Here is an 18253-nt window from a genome sequence, read left to right as displayed (position 1 = left end):
ATTTGGTGGAATTGCGAGTGGAAGACTAGAAGAGGCGAAAACTAACGATGCTTTAGGATCGTGTTTTCTTCTCAACGACAATTCTATAGAAGACACATTAAAACAATTTTTTGATCTTGAATCTTTAGGTATAAGAGATGATCCATGAAGATCAGGCTTTAAAAATATTTAATGATACCGTGCAGTACAACAACGGCAGATATATTGTAGAGGGACCTTTCCGTAAACATTTTAAAGACCTCTCTGATAATCTTATTCTAGCTAAACAACGATTTCAAAAATTGTGGAGGAGATACGGATCTTGCTTCAAAATATGAAGAAATTATTCCGGATTATCTACCAGGGCATAATAGAAAAAGTAGATATTTCTGAACTGTGGAAAGAGAAACCAATTTATTATCTGCTTCATCAAGTAGTGAAAAAAGAAGGTAGGGTCACAACATCTACACGCATAGTATTTGATGCTAACGAGCTCTCTTTGAATGATTGTTTGTGGCCAGGTCCCAATTTCTATCCAAACCTTCTACATGTGTTAATAAATTTGAGGCTCAACAAAATAGCAATATTATCCGACATTCGCCAGGCTTTTCTTCAAATTTGCTTGGCGGATGCAGTGCGTTTCTTCTGGACACTCAGTGATCCTCATATTGAGAAAAGACCAGTTCTTGAAGTTTATGGTTTTAACCGAACGATTTCCGACGTCAATGTTAGTCCGTTTCTACTTGAAGCTACAGTGAAACGATACATTAAGAAATATGGAGAAGAGTATCCGATCACTGTAAAACATCTAGATTCTTACATGTATGTAGATGACGAGAAGAAGCTCTTCTGATTTCTCACCATGCTAAGAATATCATGAAGGAAGCGGGAATGGAAATGAGAAAATGGATCAGCAACGTTTCTACCTTGATGAGTCAGTGGCTAGCAGAGGGCTTCCACAGTTATGCCGTTGACACTTCTGTCTGCTTAGGAAGTAACAAGACAAAAGTGCAAGGTATGGATTGGCAAACTCAAGACGATTGCTTCCCTCTGGATACAATAGGTTTACTGGAATTTATTTCTGCCAGTGAAATTACTAAACGAGAAAGCCATCGGAAAAATATTTGACCCACTTGGGTTACTTACGCCCTTTACTATTAGAGTCAAGTGTCTCATCCAAGAACTTTGGGAAAAGAAAATCACGTGGGATGAAACCCCTCAAAATTGTAGAAAGATGGTTGGAGTGGTGTAAAGAGTTACCACAGTTGGATGAACTAAAAATACCAAGATTAGTTCTAGATTCTACTACTGAAGGAGAAAACGACACTATAGAAATTCACGTTTGCGACGCTTCAAAACTTGCTTATGGTGCTTCAGTTTATGTGAAAGTAAAGAAACAAGACAAAGTGTTTGTGAACCTCATCACTTCAAAAACTAGAGTGGCTCCACTGAAAAGCGTTACATTGACTCGACTTCAGCTCCTGGGAGTATTAGTAGCAGCTCGTTCAAGGAATCATCAGCCAGAAAAAAGACTTTACTGTATTCCACTGGACAGATTTCAAAATAGTTCTATATTGGATTAAAGGCTTGCATAGAAGGTGGAAACAATTTGTATAGAATAGAGTTCAGGAAATCACGGAGTTGACAAATCCTAATACTTGGTTTCACTGTCCAGGAAAGGACAACCCTTCAGATTTCTTGTCAAGAGGACTCAGTGCTAAATCTCTTATATGTGAAAATAAGTGGTGGAATGGTCCATCATTTCTACTATCTGATGAACTTCCTGAAACTATTTTGTGAGTGTCCAGAGCCAGATGAAAAAGATTACGTACCTGAACTTATATCTGAGAACTCTAATATTGTTTTGACTTTAAACCTTTTTTGATTATCTTGTTAACCATAGTAATAGATTTCTAACTATAGTTCGAATATTAAGTTATCTTTCAAGGTTTATTTCAGCTCAGGTCCAAGAGAAAAAAAAGTGTCTACTGACATCAGAGGAACTGTTAGATGCAGAAAATTTCTTATAGAAGCAGAGTCAACTGGAAGAATTCCCTGCAGAAGTGATATCATTAATGTCTCATAATTCCCAATAAGAGTAAGATTTCAAATTTATCTCCCTTTCTAGATAATAAAGGTATATTGAGGGTAGGAGGAAGATTGGAAAATTCCCAGTTGCCATATTCAGGGAAACATCCCACAATATTACCCTCAAAGGCTAAGTTAATTGAAATGATTGTAAAGTATTATCAGGAAAAGTATTTTCATCTAGGACCCCAGCATTTGCTTTTTCTGGTAAGACAAAAATATTGGCCTATTCATGAGAGAAATGTAAGTAGAAAAATTGCACATAATTGTGTTATTTGCTTGAAAAATAATCCTAAATATTCTCAAAAAATGGACAATTTTCCAAAGGAAAGAATAACTCCAGATAATGTCTTTAATTCAACGGGAATAGATTTGTGTGGTCCATTTTTTATCAAAAATAAATATCAAAGGAAGGGCCCTGAAATTAAAATGTATGTTTGTATATTTATTTGTTTAGTAACAAAGTATACACCTTGAGATAATCAGTGATTTAACATCTGAAGCTCTAATAGCTACGTCAAAAAGATTTATTTCCAGAAGGGGAAAATGTCATAAGTTTTATTCTGATATTCGGTCTAACATGGTAGGAGCTAACAGAGTTTTAAGATCTTTATATAAATTGGTTAAAGACAAAAATGAGTCCTTATATGCCTTTTTTGCAGAAGAAGATAATGAGTGGTCCTTTATTCCTCCTAGAAGTCCAAATTGGGGAGGACTGTGCGAGGAAAATATCAAAGCCTTTAAGTACCATTTCATTAGCAGGAAACTCAAAATTTACTTACGAAGAACTGCTAACGATGACTCCCCGAATAGAGACGATTCCATTACACCACTTTCAACTGATGTTGATGAGATAGAAGTGCTAATTCCAGCACAATAGGGAGGCCAATAGCATCTCTAACAGATTGAGTCAAATGTTTGGCAAAGAATTATAAAGTCAGTCCAAACAAGAGATGGAGTTTTTCATACAACAAAGAAAAAAAGGGGCAGTTAATAAAGAAATAGGAGATATGGTATTAATCAGGGAAGAAACTCTCCGTCCTTGTCAATAGTTAATGGGATGTGTAATATCACTTTTTCCTTGAAAGGATAATAAAGTGAGAGTGGTTGATATTAAAACTAGTAAGGGCATTTACAAAAAATCCATAAACAAATTGAAAATTAAATATTTTCTAAAATTATTGCCTTATTCAGTATATTTAGTCTGTATTACTTATTACATTCAAATTGCATTGATTTACCATTGTGATTGATGTGCTTTCTTATTATATATTTGCTCTTATTTTTAATAAGCTTTGAATATTAAGTGAAAAATATTTTAGAAATGTATCACTTCTACGCAAAATAATTGTATAACATGTATTGCATATTTATGTAGTGTTTTATTTACATGTGTTAAATATTATTTGTGTTAAATAAGTGTATAAAACTGTAAGTTCTTGCATGTGAACATAGCAAGGCCGGTGGGACGTTGGCGCATGCGCGATCCCGCCCGATAATGTGATCACGAGTGTAAACAAAAAGAATTCCGTTTAGGATTTCGGCAATATCTGATGTGGGTAATCACAGTGCAAAGTATAAATCGAAACCCACAATAACAAAAATGACTGTCATCTATATTAATGTTTTGTGTTGTCTTGTCAATAAATAATTTAGAAAAAGGCAACACTGGTCCGTTGTTATTTTATCAAATGGGAAATGGTTTTTAAGCCAAACCAGTTCAGTAAAAATACAAGCTATTTCTTTTGTAGTTTCTGGCATGCAATGGTAATTTCTCCAGCATCCTAACCAGAGATCAACTGCTGTAATGATGCATGCAAGTGCGAACTTTTGATTGATTTCCAGTAGTTTGATGATATCTGAATCGAAATTCAATGGCAGTATTTCCAAGGATCTCTATACCAACCACTTGCTCACATTTAACGTGCTTATGACAGTTGAAATTTCATTCAAATTTTCGATTCTAAAAGATGAAGCAATCTTTCATCGATGGTTCAAAACCCTTTTGACGTCTCTCTCTACATACTTACAAATATTTTTAGATTTAGTGCTTTATTCTACGAACATCGGTGTTTCTAGTTTCATTTCCAAACGTATAATTTATTAAATATTATCAAATTAAAAATCAGTTGATGATGATTTTTGCCCGTTTATAAAACATAAAACCATATTTCTTTTCAAATTATGAAAGCAACAGGAATAATGCTTATCAGAATCAATTGCACGCGAAATGTTTTCTAAAACAGCTCTTCGATGACATTCCAGGCAAAAATGAAATATTCCTTAGCTCAGTTGCATGAGAGTAAAACTATTTATACAGAAATAAAATGCATTTTTTAATTTGAAATGGCGAATTCTTCTTATCCTCATGAAAGCATGAGATGACGAGATTGATTGTTAGCTGCAATGGGACTTTTTAATAGATTTAATTGTTTCTTTAAAAACATATAGAAGTTCAAAGTATTAAAAGTTGATAAATGATTTAATCCTTTTTCATTCGCTAGAAAAATTAAATATTTGCATTTATATAATAACAAGATAAGCAAGAAAGAAATATACTGTATTCTTAACTTGAAAATGAGATGAAGTCTAATTCGTCTTAATCTTAAGAATACTATTGTTTATTTATTTAACGCTGGTTGCACACATAGCGTTTTTTACCTCTGCGGATATTTGACCGCTGACAGAAATAGGCTGTCAAATTTCCGTCGGCGGAGTTTCACAAATAAACACATTTTCTTTTTACTGCTTAAGTGTCATTTGAAATGAATAGAGAGCAGATTCGATGTTTATTGTTATTTTGGCGTCGAAGGAAGAGGGAAAAAATCGACATATTTGGATTGATTCAATGAATGAAAAAAAATGTGAAATTTTTTATACGTTATTTGAGGCATCAAATTCTTCAGAATGTCTCTGACTTCCTTTACAAGATTAGATGGGTGCTTAAAAGATATCCTTCAGCACAAAAATACCAAAATGCAAGCAATAACACTGAGAGATGGAAATATTTTTTGAAATCTATAAGTTGAAGTATCAAATGGCATTGAGTTAAATAAATGTTTTACTTAGAATTATTTCCATACATTTTTATTATAAAGTTTGGAAGGGAACTGTGTTTATTGATACAATTCCATAAAAACATATAAATATGAATAGAACCTTAGATATGCTTTACACATAAATAAATGATTAAAAATTTTTAATTAATATTAATATATTAATTATATAATTAATGACATCATTCAAATGGGCATTGCCCACTGTAAATACCGTTTTATTTTTTGTGCATATTGGCAGCTTGGTAAATGATTGCGATTCGTCGATTTTTTGGATTTTTCTGTTTTTTTTTTGGTATATACATACATTGAATTCCATGAGCAAGCACAATTGCTGCAATCACAATTTGCACCAATCAACTTTCCGACTTTTTTCATAACTGTTGCTCCCTCAGTTGTTATGGATACAACATCTTCTTTCAGAGATAATCCATGTTTCGCTAATTTAGATTGAAGCACTTCCACACATTTTACGGATGGCATACTTTCCGAGACATGTGTAAGTCCTATATTCAAAAAAAAATTTCTGAATGAATATTTATATTTAAATAGCGTCTATTTCTTACACTTGTCCATTTATCAAATGTGAAATTAAAATTTTCAACATTTACTTTTAATTGTATTAACTCGTGTTTCAAAGAATTGCGAACTCCATTACTGTAGTTTCCTCCTCCTTTCATCTTTCCTCTTACCCCTATTTTGTCGAATTAAACCCACCGTAACGCATGCGCAAAAGCACGGAGGGTTTTACAATCCGTTGTCAAACAGTATTTTATCACTTCTCATGATTGTACAATGCAACTTTGTATTCACAGTCTAATTTCACCCGTTAGGGAGACAAAAACAAAAACGCATATTATTTTGCTATGCTGGCGATCCCTGAACATATAGTGGAGACAATTTTAAAAATTTCTAGTAAATACCGAAAAAACGGTATTTAAACTTGTGAATGCCGGTATTACAAAATTGTCCAACTGGCTCAAAATACCGGTATTCGGTATACCAGTATCGCAATCCCTACTTCCAATCCTATGATTGACATTGTATCCTCAATCATGTATCCATCTCTATCCCTAACATAATTATGAAGATAAACAGGCTTTAATAATATTACGCACAAATTGTTGTAGAAAATTAAAAGGATGATGGAATATTTTCTATTTATTGCCAAGAATATCAAAAACGCATTCTATGTACCTCTTTTCCTTGACAAATCGATAGTTGAATATTTTCTTTTCTATTGCCAAAAGTGTTCCAGCATATGGCCTTAGAAAATTTTTATGCAGAAAATAATGGTAAGTGAAACAATTATTTTACTCAGTGGAATTTAACACTCCAACTTATAGATTTCAAAATTTATTGCCAGCATTTCAACAGGCTGAATGGAATTCCTCATTTTGGTATTTTTGTGCTGATATTTTTTAGCCGCCAAAGAAAGTCTCTGGCATTCTGAAGTAATTGAAGAATTTCAATGCTAGTTTCTTTTGCCTCAAATCTTCAAATAACGTGTAACTTTTTTCATTAATTGAATCAATCCAAATAAGTCGATTTTTTTCCTTATTATCTCCATTTGACGACAAAATAACAATAAAGATAGAATCTGCACTCTATTCATTTCAAATTACACTTAAGCTGTAAATAGTTTAAATAACATGGTTAAAGTAAATTTTTTTAATGAAATTACGCGACCTCTTACGATGGCAATGGAAATTTTACCGCTGTGTGAGTAAACTTTCGATTTCTGTGAGCGGTTACGGTAAAATATCCGCAGTGGTAAAAAACGCTGTGAGTGTAACCAGCCTACGAGGATCGTAGCAGATGCCCGCTTCCAATACCTTGACAATATTGCCAATGCAATTCCTAGCCTCCTTTATTTAATTATGTTAACAGAAAACTGAGCTGGATAGCACGGAAACCGAATAATTGCGAACCGGATACTAGGGACTGTATTGTAGATAAAACCTATTGATATTAAAGAAATGGTTTGTCATGCAGGAGGGTAAAATTTGATGTGAAAAAGCAACTCTAGACGTTAAAAAACGCCGTGTATGTAAACTTGCATTTGATTATGTGTGTCAGAACTTGGACGGCGACGGTAAAACTACCGTATGCCTCCAGTAGCAGCCGATGTCTGCACAGCGTTCGAAAACGACATATTGACCGCGCGTTTATTTTTCCGTCTAATGTGCAAGCTCTAATTTACTTCAATGTACTATTGTTATAGAGGCGACGGTAAATTTATCGTTTCGGAAAAATCCGCTGTAACCAGCTTAATTCGTCATATTGCCCCAAACTGACAGCAAATCAAGCTCTAACAGAGTAAACTTGAAATCATTTTTTTCTTTTATTTTAACCTTTTGGGTACTGATTTCTTCAAGGATTTTTGCATTTGAAACATTTTTAATTTGGTAATATGCGGAATAGTATATAAAAGGTTTATAGACAAATTTTTTATTAAATTTATTATTATAAAGACGAATAAAGTTAATGTTCTTTTTGATAAATTAAATTCGTCATCCGCCACTTAGACAAAATGGTTATATGAAAGAGTATTATCCGTCAAATGCACTCAAGGAGTTAATTTGTTGAATCTGTATTTTGGTTTGTTACTGGCTATGCTACATATTTCAGGCAAAGTTTTGCTTAGCAAAAATAATATATCAAAAAAGCATAGGTTTTTTTGTTTTTTTTTCATGACTGTAATAATCATCAATAGTAATTAAACGTATAAATTATATACTCGATATTTCAATATCGAATACTTTTGAAGAATTACTTGATTAACAAAAAGAGCGCGGAGAAATTGTTTGGTTATTGCAATACACTGCATTATCTTAAGAATGAACAACACTTACTATACTTTTGCTAAGTTTTTAATATGTGAAAAGTTTAATATAACTACTATACATAAGAAGATCCTTACAGTAATATTCTGAATGGAATTTCTATTCCCAAAACAAAGAATTCCTTTGTTTTTTATTTACTTACAATTTTAACACATTTTTATTTTACTTGACGTATTTCATGTTTGTAAATGTGGAATTTAGAAATCAATTTTTAATCGATTTCTGATGTGCTAGAGTTTTGAAATTTTGTACATTTGTGTGTTCTTTATGATATTATACATTATGATGATTTCAGGGCTTAATAATCATTTAATCAAATTTCATTAAATTTTGATTCCATACAAATGATGCTACATAGTAGTAAATTTGAAAAAAAAAAAATATTACTTGATTCCATAAAATTGAATGAATTATAGAATAAGAACTAAATTTTAAACATTCTAGTTTTTAGTACACCAATAAAAATATGTTTTTCATTAAATTTATTTGATTTCATAAACCAGTTTCAGTTTTTATTCAGAATATGTATTCCGTCTAAATAACTAAGAATTTTGAGAAAGGCCATATTTGATATTAATTAAATACATTTGGAGAGTTTCTATGAATAAATTAATCTTGTCCTTGAAATTTTTCGATAACACTACAATAAAGATTATAAAAGACTAGGGATTAACACTGAATCTCAGAAGAAACAAGGCAATCAAAACTTTTCCTACAGAAATATCTTTAGCATTGATTTCTTCTTATTGAACCTGCTCTCACAGTTTGATGTGCTCGATGACGTTCCTGATAGCTTACCTCTATTTGGTTTATTAGTTACCATTTATGGATCACGTATTTACCAAAACACGTAAGTAACTTATGAAAACAACAAGAGTTAAGATGATGTAATTTTTTTCTATCTTGGCGCTGGGGAGAAACTGTTTCATAAACTGAATGTTATGAAAATACAGAAAGCCAATCTTAAATAACACGGTATCTTGATACGAGTTTCCATGTAGCAAAACAGAAAAGCCGCTACTCTCCTATAACACGGCACTCAGATAATATGGTTACAGATTTACAAATTTGAATTTGAATTTTCAAGCCCGAATTTTAGATAGGAAAGGGTCAGTTTCTCTCAACACAGTTTCCCTGTAGCTCACAACGAATTGAACGGGCTAATTGAAAAACTTAAAAAATATTTTTATTGAACTGAAAATCATAATATACGACTTTTAATATAACTGTATATTTTTAAAACAATAATGCACATTTAACACAAAAATTGAATAATGAGTTATTATAAATTAGTTCTATATTTTTAACTTATTAATTTACATTGAAATTAAAGTATTTTGTCAAAACTGACACAAAAATGATGCTATCCATATGTACCAATAGAATGGCAATGGGATTTTGCATCGATTTTTACATTTTATTTTCACACTCTTACGTTCTAGAAAATATGAAATCAATCAAAACGCTCTTTTTTATGATTGACTCAGTACTTCGAAATATTTTGGAATCATTGTAAAATATAAAAAAAGCATTTATTTTTCAAAAAAAAAATAGAGAGAACGCTTATCAAAATTCTTGTAAGTCTATATTTCTGCGAAAGGAGAAAAAAAAATCCGATAGAAAGCTCAGAAAATTTTGAACAAAGCGTGAAGACCTTATTCTTACTCATAATCACAAAAATGAAAAATAATGCATCTCGCAAAAAGACGCACAGTTTAACTACTTTAAAGCAGGAAATATTCCATCATTTTATTCACATCTATAGCTTAAAAAGATATGCAATAGTCTGGAAGAAATGTTTTTTTCCTCTTTCTACAGCAAGGAAAAGTTTATAGGTATTTCCCACCCCAGCATGAGTTCTAAATGTTATAGAAGGTATCAAAAATTGATTGCTGTTCATTAATTTTTAAAATTTTGCTTCATTTATTGATTATAACATTAGTTGTTAAATACTCGCCCTCTTCTGGCAAACAAATTCATTTTTATCAAAATTTTCAACAATTTCTGGTACTGAATTCTCTCCAGCTTGAAAAAATAAGCGAAATTACTTAAATAAACAAATTTATGGCCATAATAATCCTTCGTCAATGAATTATTGCCTTTCAAAGTATATGCATAGTGTTATTTAGGTCCAAAAATACAGACTTCATTTATTTTCTTTATTTATAGCAATATACTACAAAGATAATTTCAAAAGTAGAATTAGTAAAGACCGAATGACAAGAATACGGAACACGAAAGAATTTAACAAAATAATCAACACCTTTATGTAAACACCACGGTAATTAAAACATACTTATGTTTCTTAACGTATTCGCTGCCATAATACATGCTTGTGATTCGAACCATATATCTAATTAGATTACCCTTTCTTTGCCATCTTTTAACTGTAATAGGAAAAAGGACAACCAATTAGATAGTTGGTGTGAATCATAGACGAATCATCCGTTAACCAACGCGTTTAATGTTTTGCATAGTATTTTACGATGTTTTCTCAGTCGATGATACAAAGAAATTTGTTTTGAGGGAGAACTCACCATTACTTTGATTACACGACTTTGATCAGGGCGGCAACAGAATAATGGCAGCGCCTTGGCTTCAGGACCAAAGAGCTCCAGGTTCGGAACCCAAATCCACCGAAGATCTGCCTTGTGTGCACTTTGAATCTGATTTCACAGGCTAAATCTCCTCCCGTTGTTGTGGTGCAGAAATTCAGGTAAAGAACTTTAGCTCACGTGACATATAACGGAGACTTCAAAGTAGCCCTTGTATTGCGTAAAAATAAAACAATAATATAACCAAACTATACTAAAGTTGGTATCAAAAAAACGTCAACAAGGATCAATATCTCAATGCTCAATCAATCGTCTTCTCAATGCTTCAATTGTTATAAAATCCTCAAAATATATTGAGGTGGTATTATCCCCAATCCTAGCCAATTACCATACCAAACAAAATGCTCAGACGGTAATTAAATGAAAAAAAGAATTAAATGAAGTTTTACTAGACAATTTAGAATAAATCCGATATTCTTTATAAACAACCTTATCAAAACACTTTGATCCAAGGAAAAGAAATATGAAGCATGTTTTACTAATCAAACACATGTATTTAAGAATTAAAGAAAATAACTATTAACACATTGTGTACGGGTCACAAGATTGCTCGGTTTTAGCCGGCTGAACGTTGTGGGTGGATCACGAAATATCTCGTTTTCATGTTTTTTCCGGCTAAATCGATGCCTAACCAACTAGAGGCAAATATTTACCCATTAAGGACCGCAAAGAAATCTGTAAGATATAACCTGGGACAGCACATTTATAGGCAAACTTGTACGTTCTAAAATCATCATAACTGTGTTATTTATGAAGCAATTACAGACAGAACGCGTGAGCTGTCCTCAACAAAGGGGAAGCGAAACACGAGAAAATTCGTGAGTGGCCCTCAATGTCTTAAAACAAGATACTGCTGCAAATCCTGCCGAACATCATTGTAAAAGGGAGTATGCTTTACCAAATATCACACTCTAAAGCATTATTCACGTCTGTGAAATAAATATTAAAATGTAAAAAATATTATGCAATAAATACATGTATAAAATATATAGTAATAGTTAAGAATACTTTATGTAAATATAATACAAGATGAAAATTAAAAATATGCATCCTATTGCTTACTAGGCATGTGAGGGCCCTGGGAGCTCGTTGAGCGCGCAGAGCGTCGTACATAATGTATTAACTCAAAAAATAATACAAATCATAGCGCATCAAACAATTCAACTTTCAATCGATGATATGTTCAACCGGAATGATACATTAACTACCTTTCGAATACTTTACATATTAATCACTTTATCTTACATGGAACTGTATCATTATCAAATGCGTGCATACTGTAGAAGATTCCTTGAATTGCTAAAAATTTAAAAACTAAATATTATCAATTTATATAACCTTAAAATATGACCTTTCAATTTCGAAATTTTCATTTATTCCACTAATAATTATTTTTTAAACATTAATTTCAGAGTTCAATTTAAAAATTTCGTATTAAATTTTGATGTAATTAAGTCATTGTTTGTGCATGAAAACACAGTCAAATGTTATTACTTAATTTACAAATATATTTCAGTCGTATATAATAACTCAGATTTTCCACTTAAATCAGAATGTTTACAATCAGTTTTGCTTAAACACGGACATTACTTCATTCTTGGGATTCATACTCCCCCAGCACGACAAATTGACCTGAAATTCGCACTACAAATTTCGATTTCGAAATAATAGGTAACAGCTGATTTCACCTATGTCTTGGCGTTGAATGATACTACCAAATGATCAACAAACTACCTACCATATTAAATAAAATTTATTCACATTTAGACCTATTTCTTTATCTTAAATATTAAAAGTATCAAATAAATAAACATGCAACTTATCCATCCAGGGCGAGAGTACAACTTCTCAGGCAACAGTAATTTGTTACTGAAACTATTAGATCACCCAGCTTTTTCTGTTCATTTTCTTTTCTGAATTGTCTATGGTTTTCTTACCACAGCATAGATCTTCAATAGAATGATGTAGGAGGTGAAAAGGGCGGGGAGTTCAAGAAATAGGGTCAAAGTGGGATAAATGTGGTCTATTCAAGGTATAGTCCAGGGATGGTAAACCATTGGCACGCGTACCATTAATGACACGGGACACAATATTTTGGGCACGCCGCTGATCAAAATGGTTTGCATTTTAATTCAAAATAACAAAGTTCATTATGAAGTATTAGAAACAAACGCGAGTGTTCCCATTCCATTTAAAAAAGGGCACCGATATTTGTACAGCGGTTGAAAATTCGCTTGCCGAGAAAGAAATTGATCTGAAAAGAATTATTTCAGTAATTGATGGTGCTCCAAATATGGAGAGCAAAAAAATGGTTTCATTTGTTTATTTCAGACGTAGGACATTCGATTCTTGAACTACACTGCATTATTCACCAACAAGCCTTGTGTTCTAAGAGTGGTTTAACATCTCTTGATAATGCAATGGCATTAGGCAAAAATAGTCAACCTTATATCGTCGCAAACTTTAAATAAGCGAAAGTTTGAGGCTTTGTTGGATGAAGTCAACTCAGTGTATAATGACTTACTAATGTATTGTATAATAATGTTCGCTGGTTGAGCCGAGAGAACGTATTTCAAATATCTGTTGACAGCTTGGAAGAAATCAGACTGTTTCTGCAAAATGTGGGGGAAATTGAACAATATCCACAGTTGTTTCATGTTATGTGGATCTCAAAATTGTTGTTTTCTACGGATATGTGCCAACATTTCAATGAATTGAACGTAAAGCTTCAAAGCACAAATAAAACAATTATCATCATGATGGATCTCATTCGCGCTTTTGACGCTGGATTGCAAATTTTAGGAACGATATTATTAAAAAAAAAACAAGTACTTCCTAAATTTGAAAGAAAATATATCAAAGATTTAGATGTACATGAGATACCAGACGAAGAAAAGTTATTGAAGAATTTATTTCCGTAATTGATTCGTCAATCAAGGAATTTTCAGCCTGATTTTCTCAGTTCAAAAAATTATCGGAAACGCTCAAATTTATTATGTACTCTGATGTGATTTCATTTGATAAACTGAACTTATCGCAATTCGATTAGTTGCAAATGGAAGAATTTGAAATACAACTGTTTGATTTCCAGTTTAGTTCAATATGGATTCAAAAATATATTGAAACAAGGAAAAAAGTTGAAATTGATTGAAACAGAAAGATTAACAAGCAATATACATAAAAATGCCAGTAACGAAATTTTGGAAACATGGAATTCGATTCCAGACACATTTAACTGTTTGGAGAAGCTAGCTCATGCTATTTTAACCCTATTTTCATTTGCCTATGCCTATGAGTCATTATTTTCAGAGATGAATAACATTAAAAACTCTCTTAGAAACCGTTTGGCAGATGACTCCAATTCAACATGCATTCTGCCAAAAGTAACAACTTGCAATCCTAATATAAGTTATTTGTCATTTAATCTGCAACAAAAGAAGTCACACTAATGTTGCTTTCATTTGAATTACTCGTATAACTAAAACCTTTACTTCTATACAGTGCAAAATGTATTTTTTCGTCGTAAATAAAGAATTATTAGTATTAAGTTTTATTATTTCCCCAATAATCACAAGTCAAAATTATTTGACGGCACGTCTCTACCTCATTTCTTTAGAAAAAATGGCACGTTGATCCATAAAGGTTCGCCACTCCTGGTCTAGTCATGTGGGTTGTTAGCAGACGCCCACCGCCGTCGGATGAATCCAGTGGATCTGTTCTCGATATTCTCTTGCCCGAAACTGTCTAGCAAATAAAAATTTAACCAGATGAATGTATTATATTTAACTCCTTTTTTCGCTGATATGCTTGATTCCGGTGGTCTGATCTCGGATTCGGGGCTGGAAGGGTCCAGGTTCGAGTGAAAGAGGGTCTGCTGCAGATGTAGTTCCTGATCCTTGCTGCAGATAGATCTAGTGTTCCATACAGTCCTAGTGTTCTTCAAAACGGGAGATTACTAAACGACATCTGTTACGACATTAGTCCTAATAAAATCAATTCTCTAATTCAGATCTTGAATAGGACGTGACATGTTACAAATAAACTATTGGATGATGTATTAGAAGCAGAATCAGTCAACTAGTACGGTATGTCGAAATCAGAAATTATTATAATATTCTTAAATCCAATCGCATTTTGCATTTCTCAGTGGACCCAAAAAAAAACCAGAGGGAGAAAAAAAACTGCAAAATATGTTTACATGCATTAAAAATATAAAAGTCAGTATACTAATAAATTTGAACATGGAAAGTGACTCATTAGGTATTTAATAATCTGAAACATGCCAAATGCAAATGATGTTCAATCCAATCATTTTTCTTTTCCGTATACAAAGAAGTATTTTTCGTGGAAGTGTTCTACGAGAAAGTAATGTAACTATGGAAAAATTCGAACTTGAGATGTAGACATTTCAGACCTCTTTGAGTACAAAGTATACATTTTTTTTTTTGGAATTATGTCTCACTCCAAACTGTTTAGAGTGAAATTTAATATATATAAACCAAAATTGCTATCAAATTTTCAATGAAATCTATTCGGAAGAAGTGACACTACTAAATATAAAAGGACAAAATTTGGCATCGAAAATTGATATTCGCCTCCAATTCGTCAAGAGATTGTTTTCGCATATATAAGCTCAAAAACGAGATTCAGGAAATTGTTTTTAGTATTGTAGTTCACTGTCCAATTTTGGTTTCAATTGGCATCCAAAAGAGATATTCGATTTTCGGAGGTCAATCGTATGCCAGTAATTAATCACTCAAAAAAATGGTCTAAGGTCGATATTTCTTAACTATTGTTGCTCTAATGATATGCAATGAATACACAAGTACCGGTTTTCACTCCGAATTCTCATGTGTGGATCTCTGAAAATAAAAATCTGAGTATTCACCCTAGGTTTCTAATTTTAGATTGCATTAATTATACGAGAAAGCTTGGGGGAAAACCACTCCCCTTTAAACAAATGTTTTGTTTTGAATAAATAATTTTCTTTCGCCAGAAGATTGATTCTTATACATATTTTAATTTTTTTTTTCTTTTCTCATTGATAAATGGCATTCATCAATGTATAGAAAAAAAGAATTGATTCAAAATTCAATGCCGATGAGAAACATCATATAAAGGATGTCGCCAACTCTGAATTCCCTCATCAATCAAACTGACAGAGATCAATAATAAGAAAAAGAAAAATAGAGATCTAAAGTAGGTTTTCTTAAAGGACTATTTTTGATATTATCATTAGTTCTTGTTGACGAATCATACAATCATTTTTAGAGCTTACCTTTGCCATAAATAAAGAAAATAAAACGGATATGTTTTGGACCTTTTTCTATGCATATGCAATAATTCCTCGACAAGCATGAAGATTATGACGATGAGTGGGAACTGAAATCTACAGGTTCAAATAATTGAACATGTTATTTTCTCAACTTCAGAGAAGAAGAGTTATAAGAAATGATTGAAGATTTTAATAAAAAAAAGACTTATGAGTCAGAAGAAGATGAATATTTAACAGCTAATTAAGAAATGAAGGTAAATTTAAAAATGAAAGAATAGATTTTCTTCACTTTTTACGATTTTTAAGTGTCATGTAAGATTTTATTTAACATCATTTGAAATTTTTCCGCTGTATAGAAACATGAAAAAGAAACTTTTTTCCTAATACGCAATTCAAGTATTTAATTTCTTTTTAAAATGATTTATCTTTGATATTTTTATTACGTAACTTAAAATAGCAGAAAATTTCATATCATTTATTAAAAAGAGTAGGAAATACGTTACTCACAAAAACTATAAGAATGAATCTACTTCTTTGGAGAAAATCGTTGCTTGCTTTTTTAACTTTTGATGGGTAAATGAATTCATACTTTCTCATTGGATTGCGAGATATTTTTTTTCTAAATTGTAATCGCTGCTTTTCTTTCATTTAGTAATGAACTTCAGAAATTATCTAATACTACGTATCTCCTTGACACTCTGCTATCAGAAGATAATTACGACAGACAAATTCGTCCAGGAATCGGTGGTATGTAGCATTTCCAACATTCCCTTTTTTATATATTTTATTTATTTCCATTTTAGAAATCTGAACTGTATGAAATGTGCAATTTTCCGATTTTAAAGCAAAACCAGAAGAACATTTCTTGTATAATCACATAATATGCTAAATTTCGTATTCAGACCATAACATAGAAAATCGATATTTATTTTGTAACTTTTCCCTTTGACCAATGACGTCCAAAATTTGATGCAGATTTACAAATTGAATGTCAAGACCACATACTAAATTTCATTTATCTAGCTTGTTGCATTTTGTCAGTCGCCTGTAAGAACTGACAAACAGAAAGGCGGTTCATCCTGCAAAGAATTGAACCCCAAATTTGTCTCGGATTATTCAAGTCGGAAATCAATCAATCATCTCGCCCTTTTCAGTTATTGTGTTCATATGTACATATACGAGCAAATAAACTTTTAGTAAGAGGGATTTGCAGTTAAAACCTCATACGAAATTCCACCCGATGAGCTAGATACGGTTTGAGTTTTTCTTCTTTAGTAACAGGCAAAAGTAAAAAAAGAAAGAAAAGAAAAACGGCACTCAGGAAGATCGGAAACCTGGAAATTCATAAAAATCTCGATTGCGGATGTTTTACATTATTTGAAATATTTTCTCTTACTACATCGTATGCAAGAAAGGGGAAAAAATGTAGCCTGCCTTTAATGAGAAAATTGTAGGCTAAGCGAAACAAAGATGTCAGATTGCTTCTAATTGCATAATGTATATCAAGTGCATAATGACATATGCTTGCTCAAATAATGTGAGTAAATCCATTTGGTTGTTTCTTATGGGGACTAATTTATTAAAATATAAATGATGTCGTTTTTAGAAGTATACTGGGATATTGAGTGCACAAATCAATAGAATTATGTCTGAACTGACTCTGAAGATTCAAGCTTAAAAAATATCAGTTTGTGAGCAATTGAAATTCAGCTCGTTACAAGACCTGCGTCTTTCTTAATTTCTGGTATTTAACTGGCAATGAATTAACTATCTGCTTTCAAAATTATGAAAAAAATTATGCCAATATTAGCACATGCTAAAAAAATGAATGTAAATTCGTATATTCCCTTGAATATTCAAAGCATTTTCTTCAAATTTGAAAATAATGTCTCGCTGTTTCTTGTCACATATTCTGAAAGTTTTGTTCAATTCGAATGAAAATTCTGAATGTCATAAGCAAAAAACATTTGAGAAAATACGGGATTTAAAAGCAAGTTTAGATCTTACCGAATCTATGTGCCACTTTTACAAAAATGTATAAGTGCATTGCTCAGAGAAAACCAAAATTATTTAGAAGAATTGCATATCAAAATTTGAATTCGGTGAAATCCTTTTTTAGTCCCTGTTTTTCCCTAAATCTTCCCAGCAAACAGCAGCATTACTCTGGAAAAAATATCCTTATTTGCATGAGTGCATAGTAAAGCCTTGTTCATGTTCATCAATCTAAACGCATAACTCGAATTAAACAAAAGTTGTTGTTTAAAATACTCCAAATATATTTGAAAATGTAAAACACTTTTTTTTTCAGCGTAACTACAATACGCGTTCAAGGCTATTTAATAATCTAGTAAACAAATGTTTCAATTAAGAAAATAACTTCGGAACATAGTTATT

The 18253-nt window shown here is 31.9% G+C and overlaps 1 protein-coding gene across 1 annotated transcript in view; it reads left to right on the top strand.

Moving 5' to 3' along the window:
* LOC129958931 (gamma-aminobutyric acid receptor subunit alpha-6-like) overlaps positions 1–18253 on the top strand; it is a 70731-nt gene that overhangs the window by 30430 nt on the left and 22048 nt on the right. Inside the window, exon 2 of the mRNA XM_056071676.1 lies at positions 16512–16606. Coding sequence (XP_055927651.1) covers positions 16512–16606 — 95 coding nt within the window. The remainder of the gene's footprint in view (positions 1–16511; positions 16607–18253) is intronic.

The sequence above is a fragment of the Argiope bruennichi genome, chromosome X1 (assembly GCF_947563725.1).
Source record: "Argiope bruennichi chromosome X1, qqArgBrue1.1, whole genome shotgun sequence".
NCBI lineage: Eukaryota > Metazoa > Arthropoda > Arachnida > Araneae > Araneidae > Argiope > Argiope bruennichi.
The sequence above is the reverse complement of the archived record's forward strand: the minus strand, read 5'-3'. Positions and strand labels throughout refer to the sequence as shown.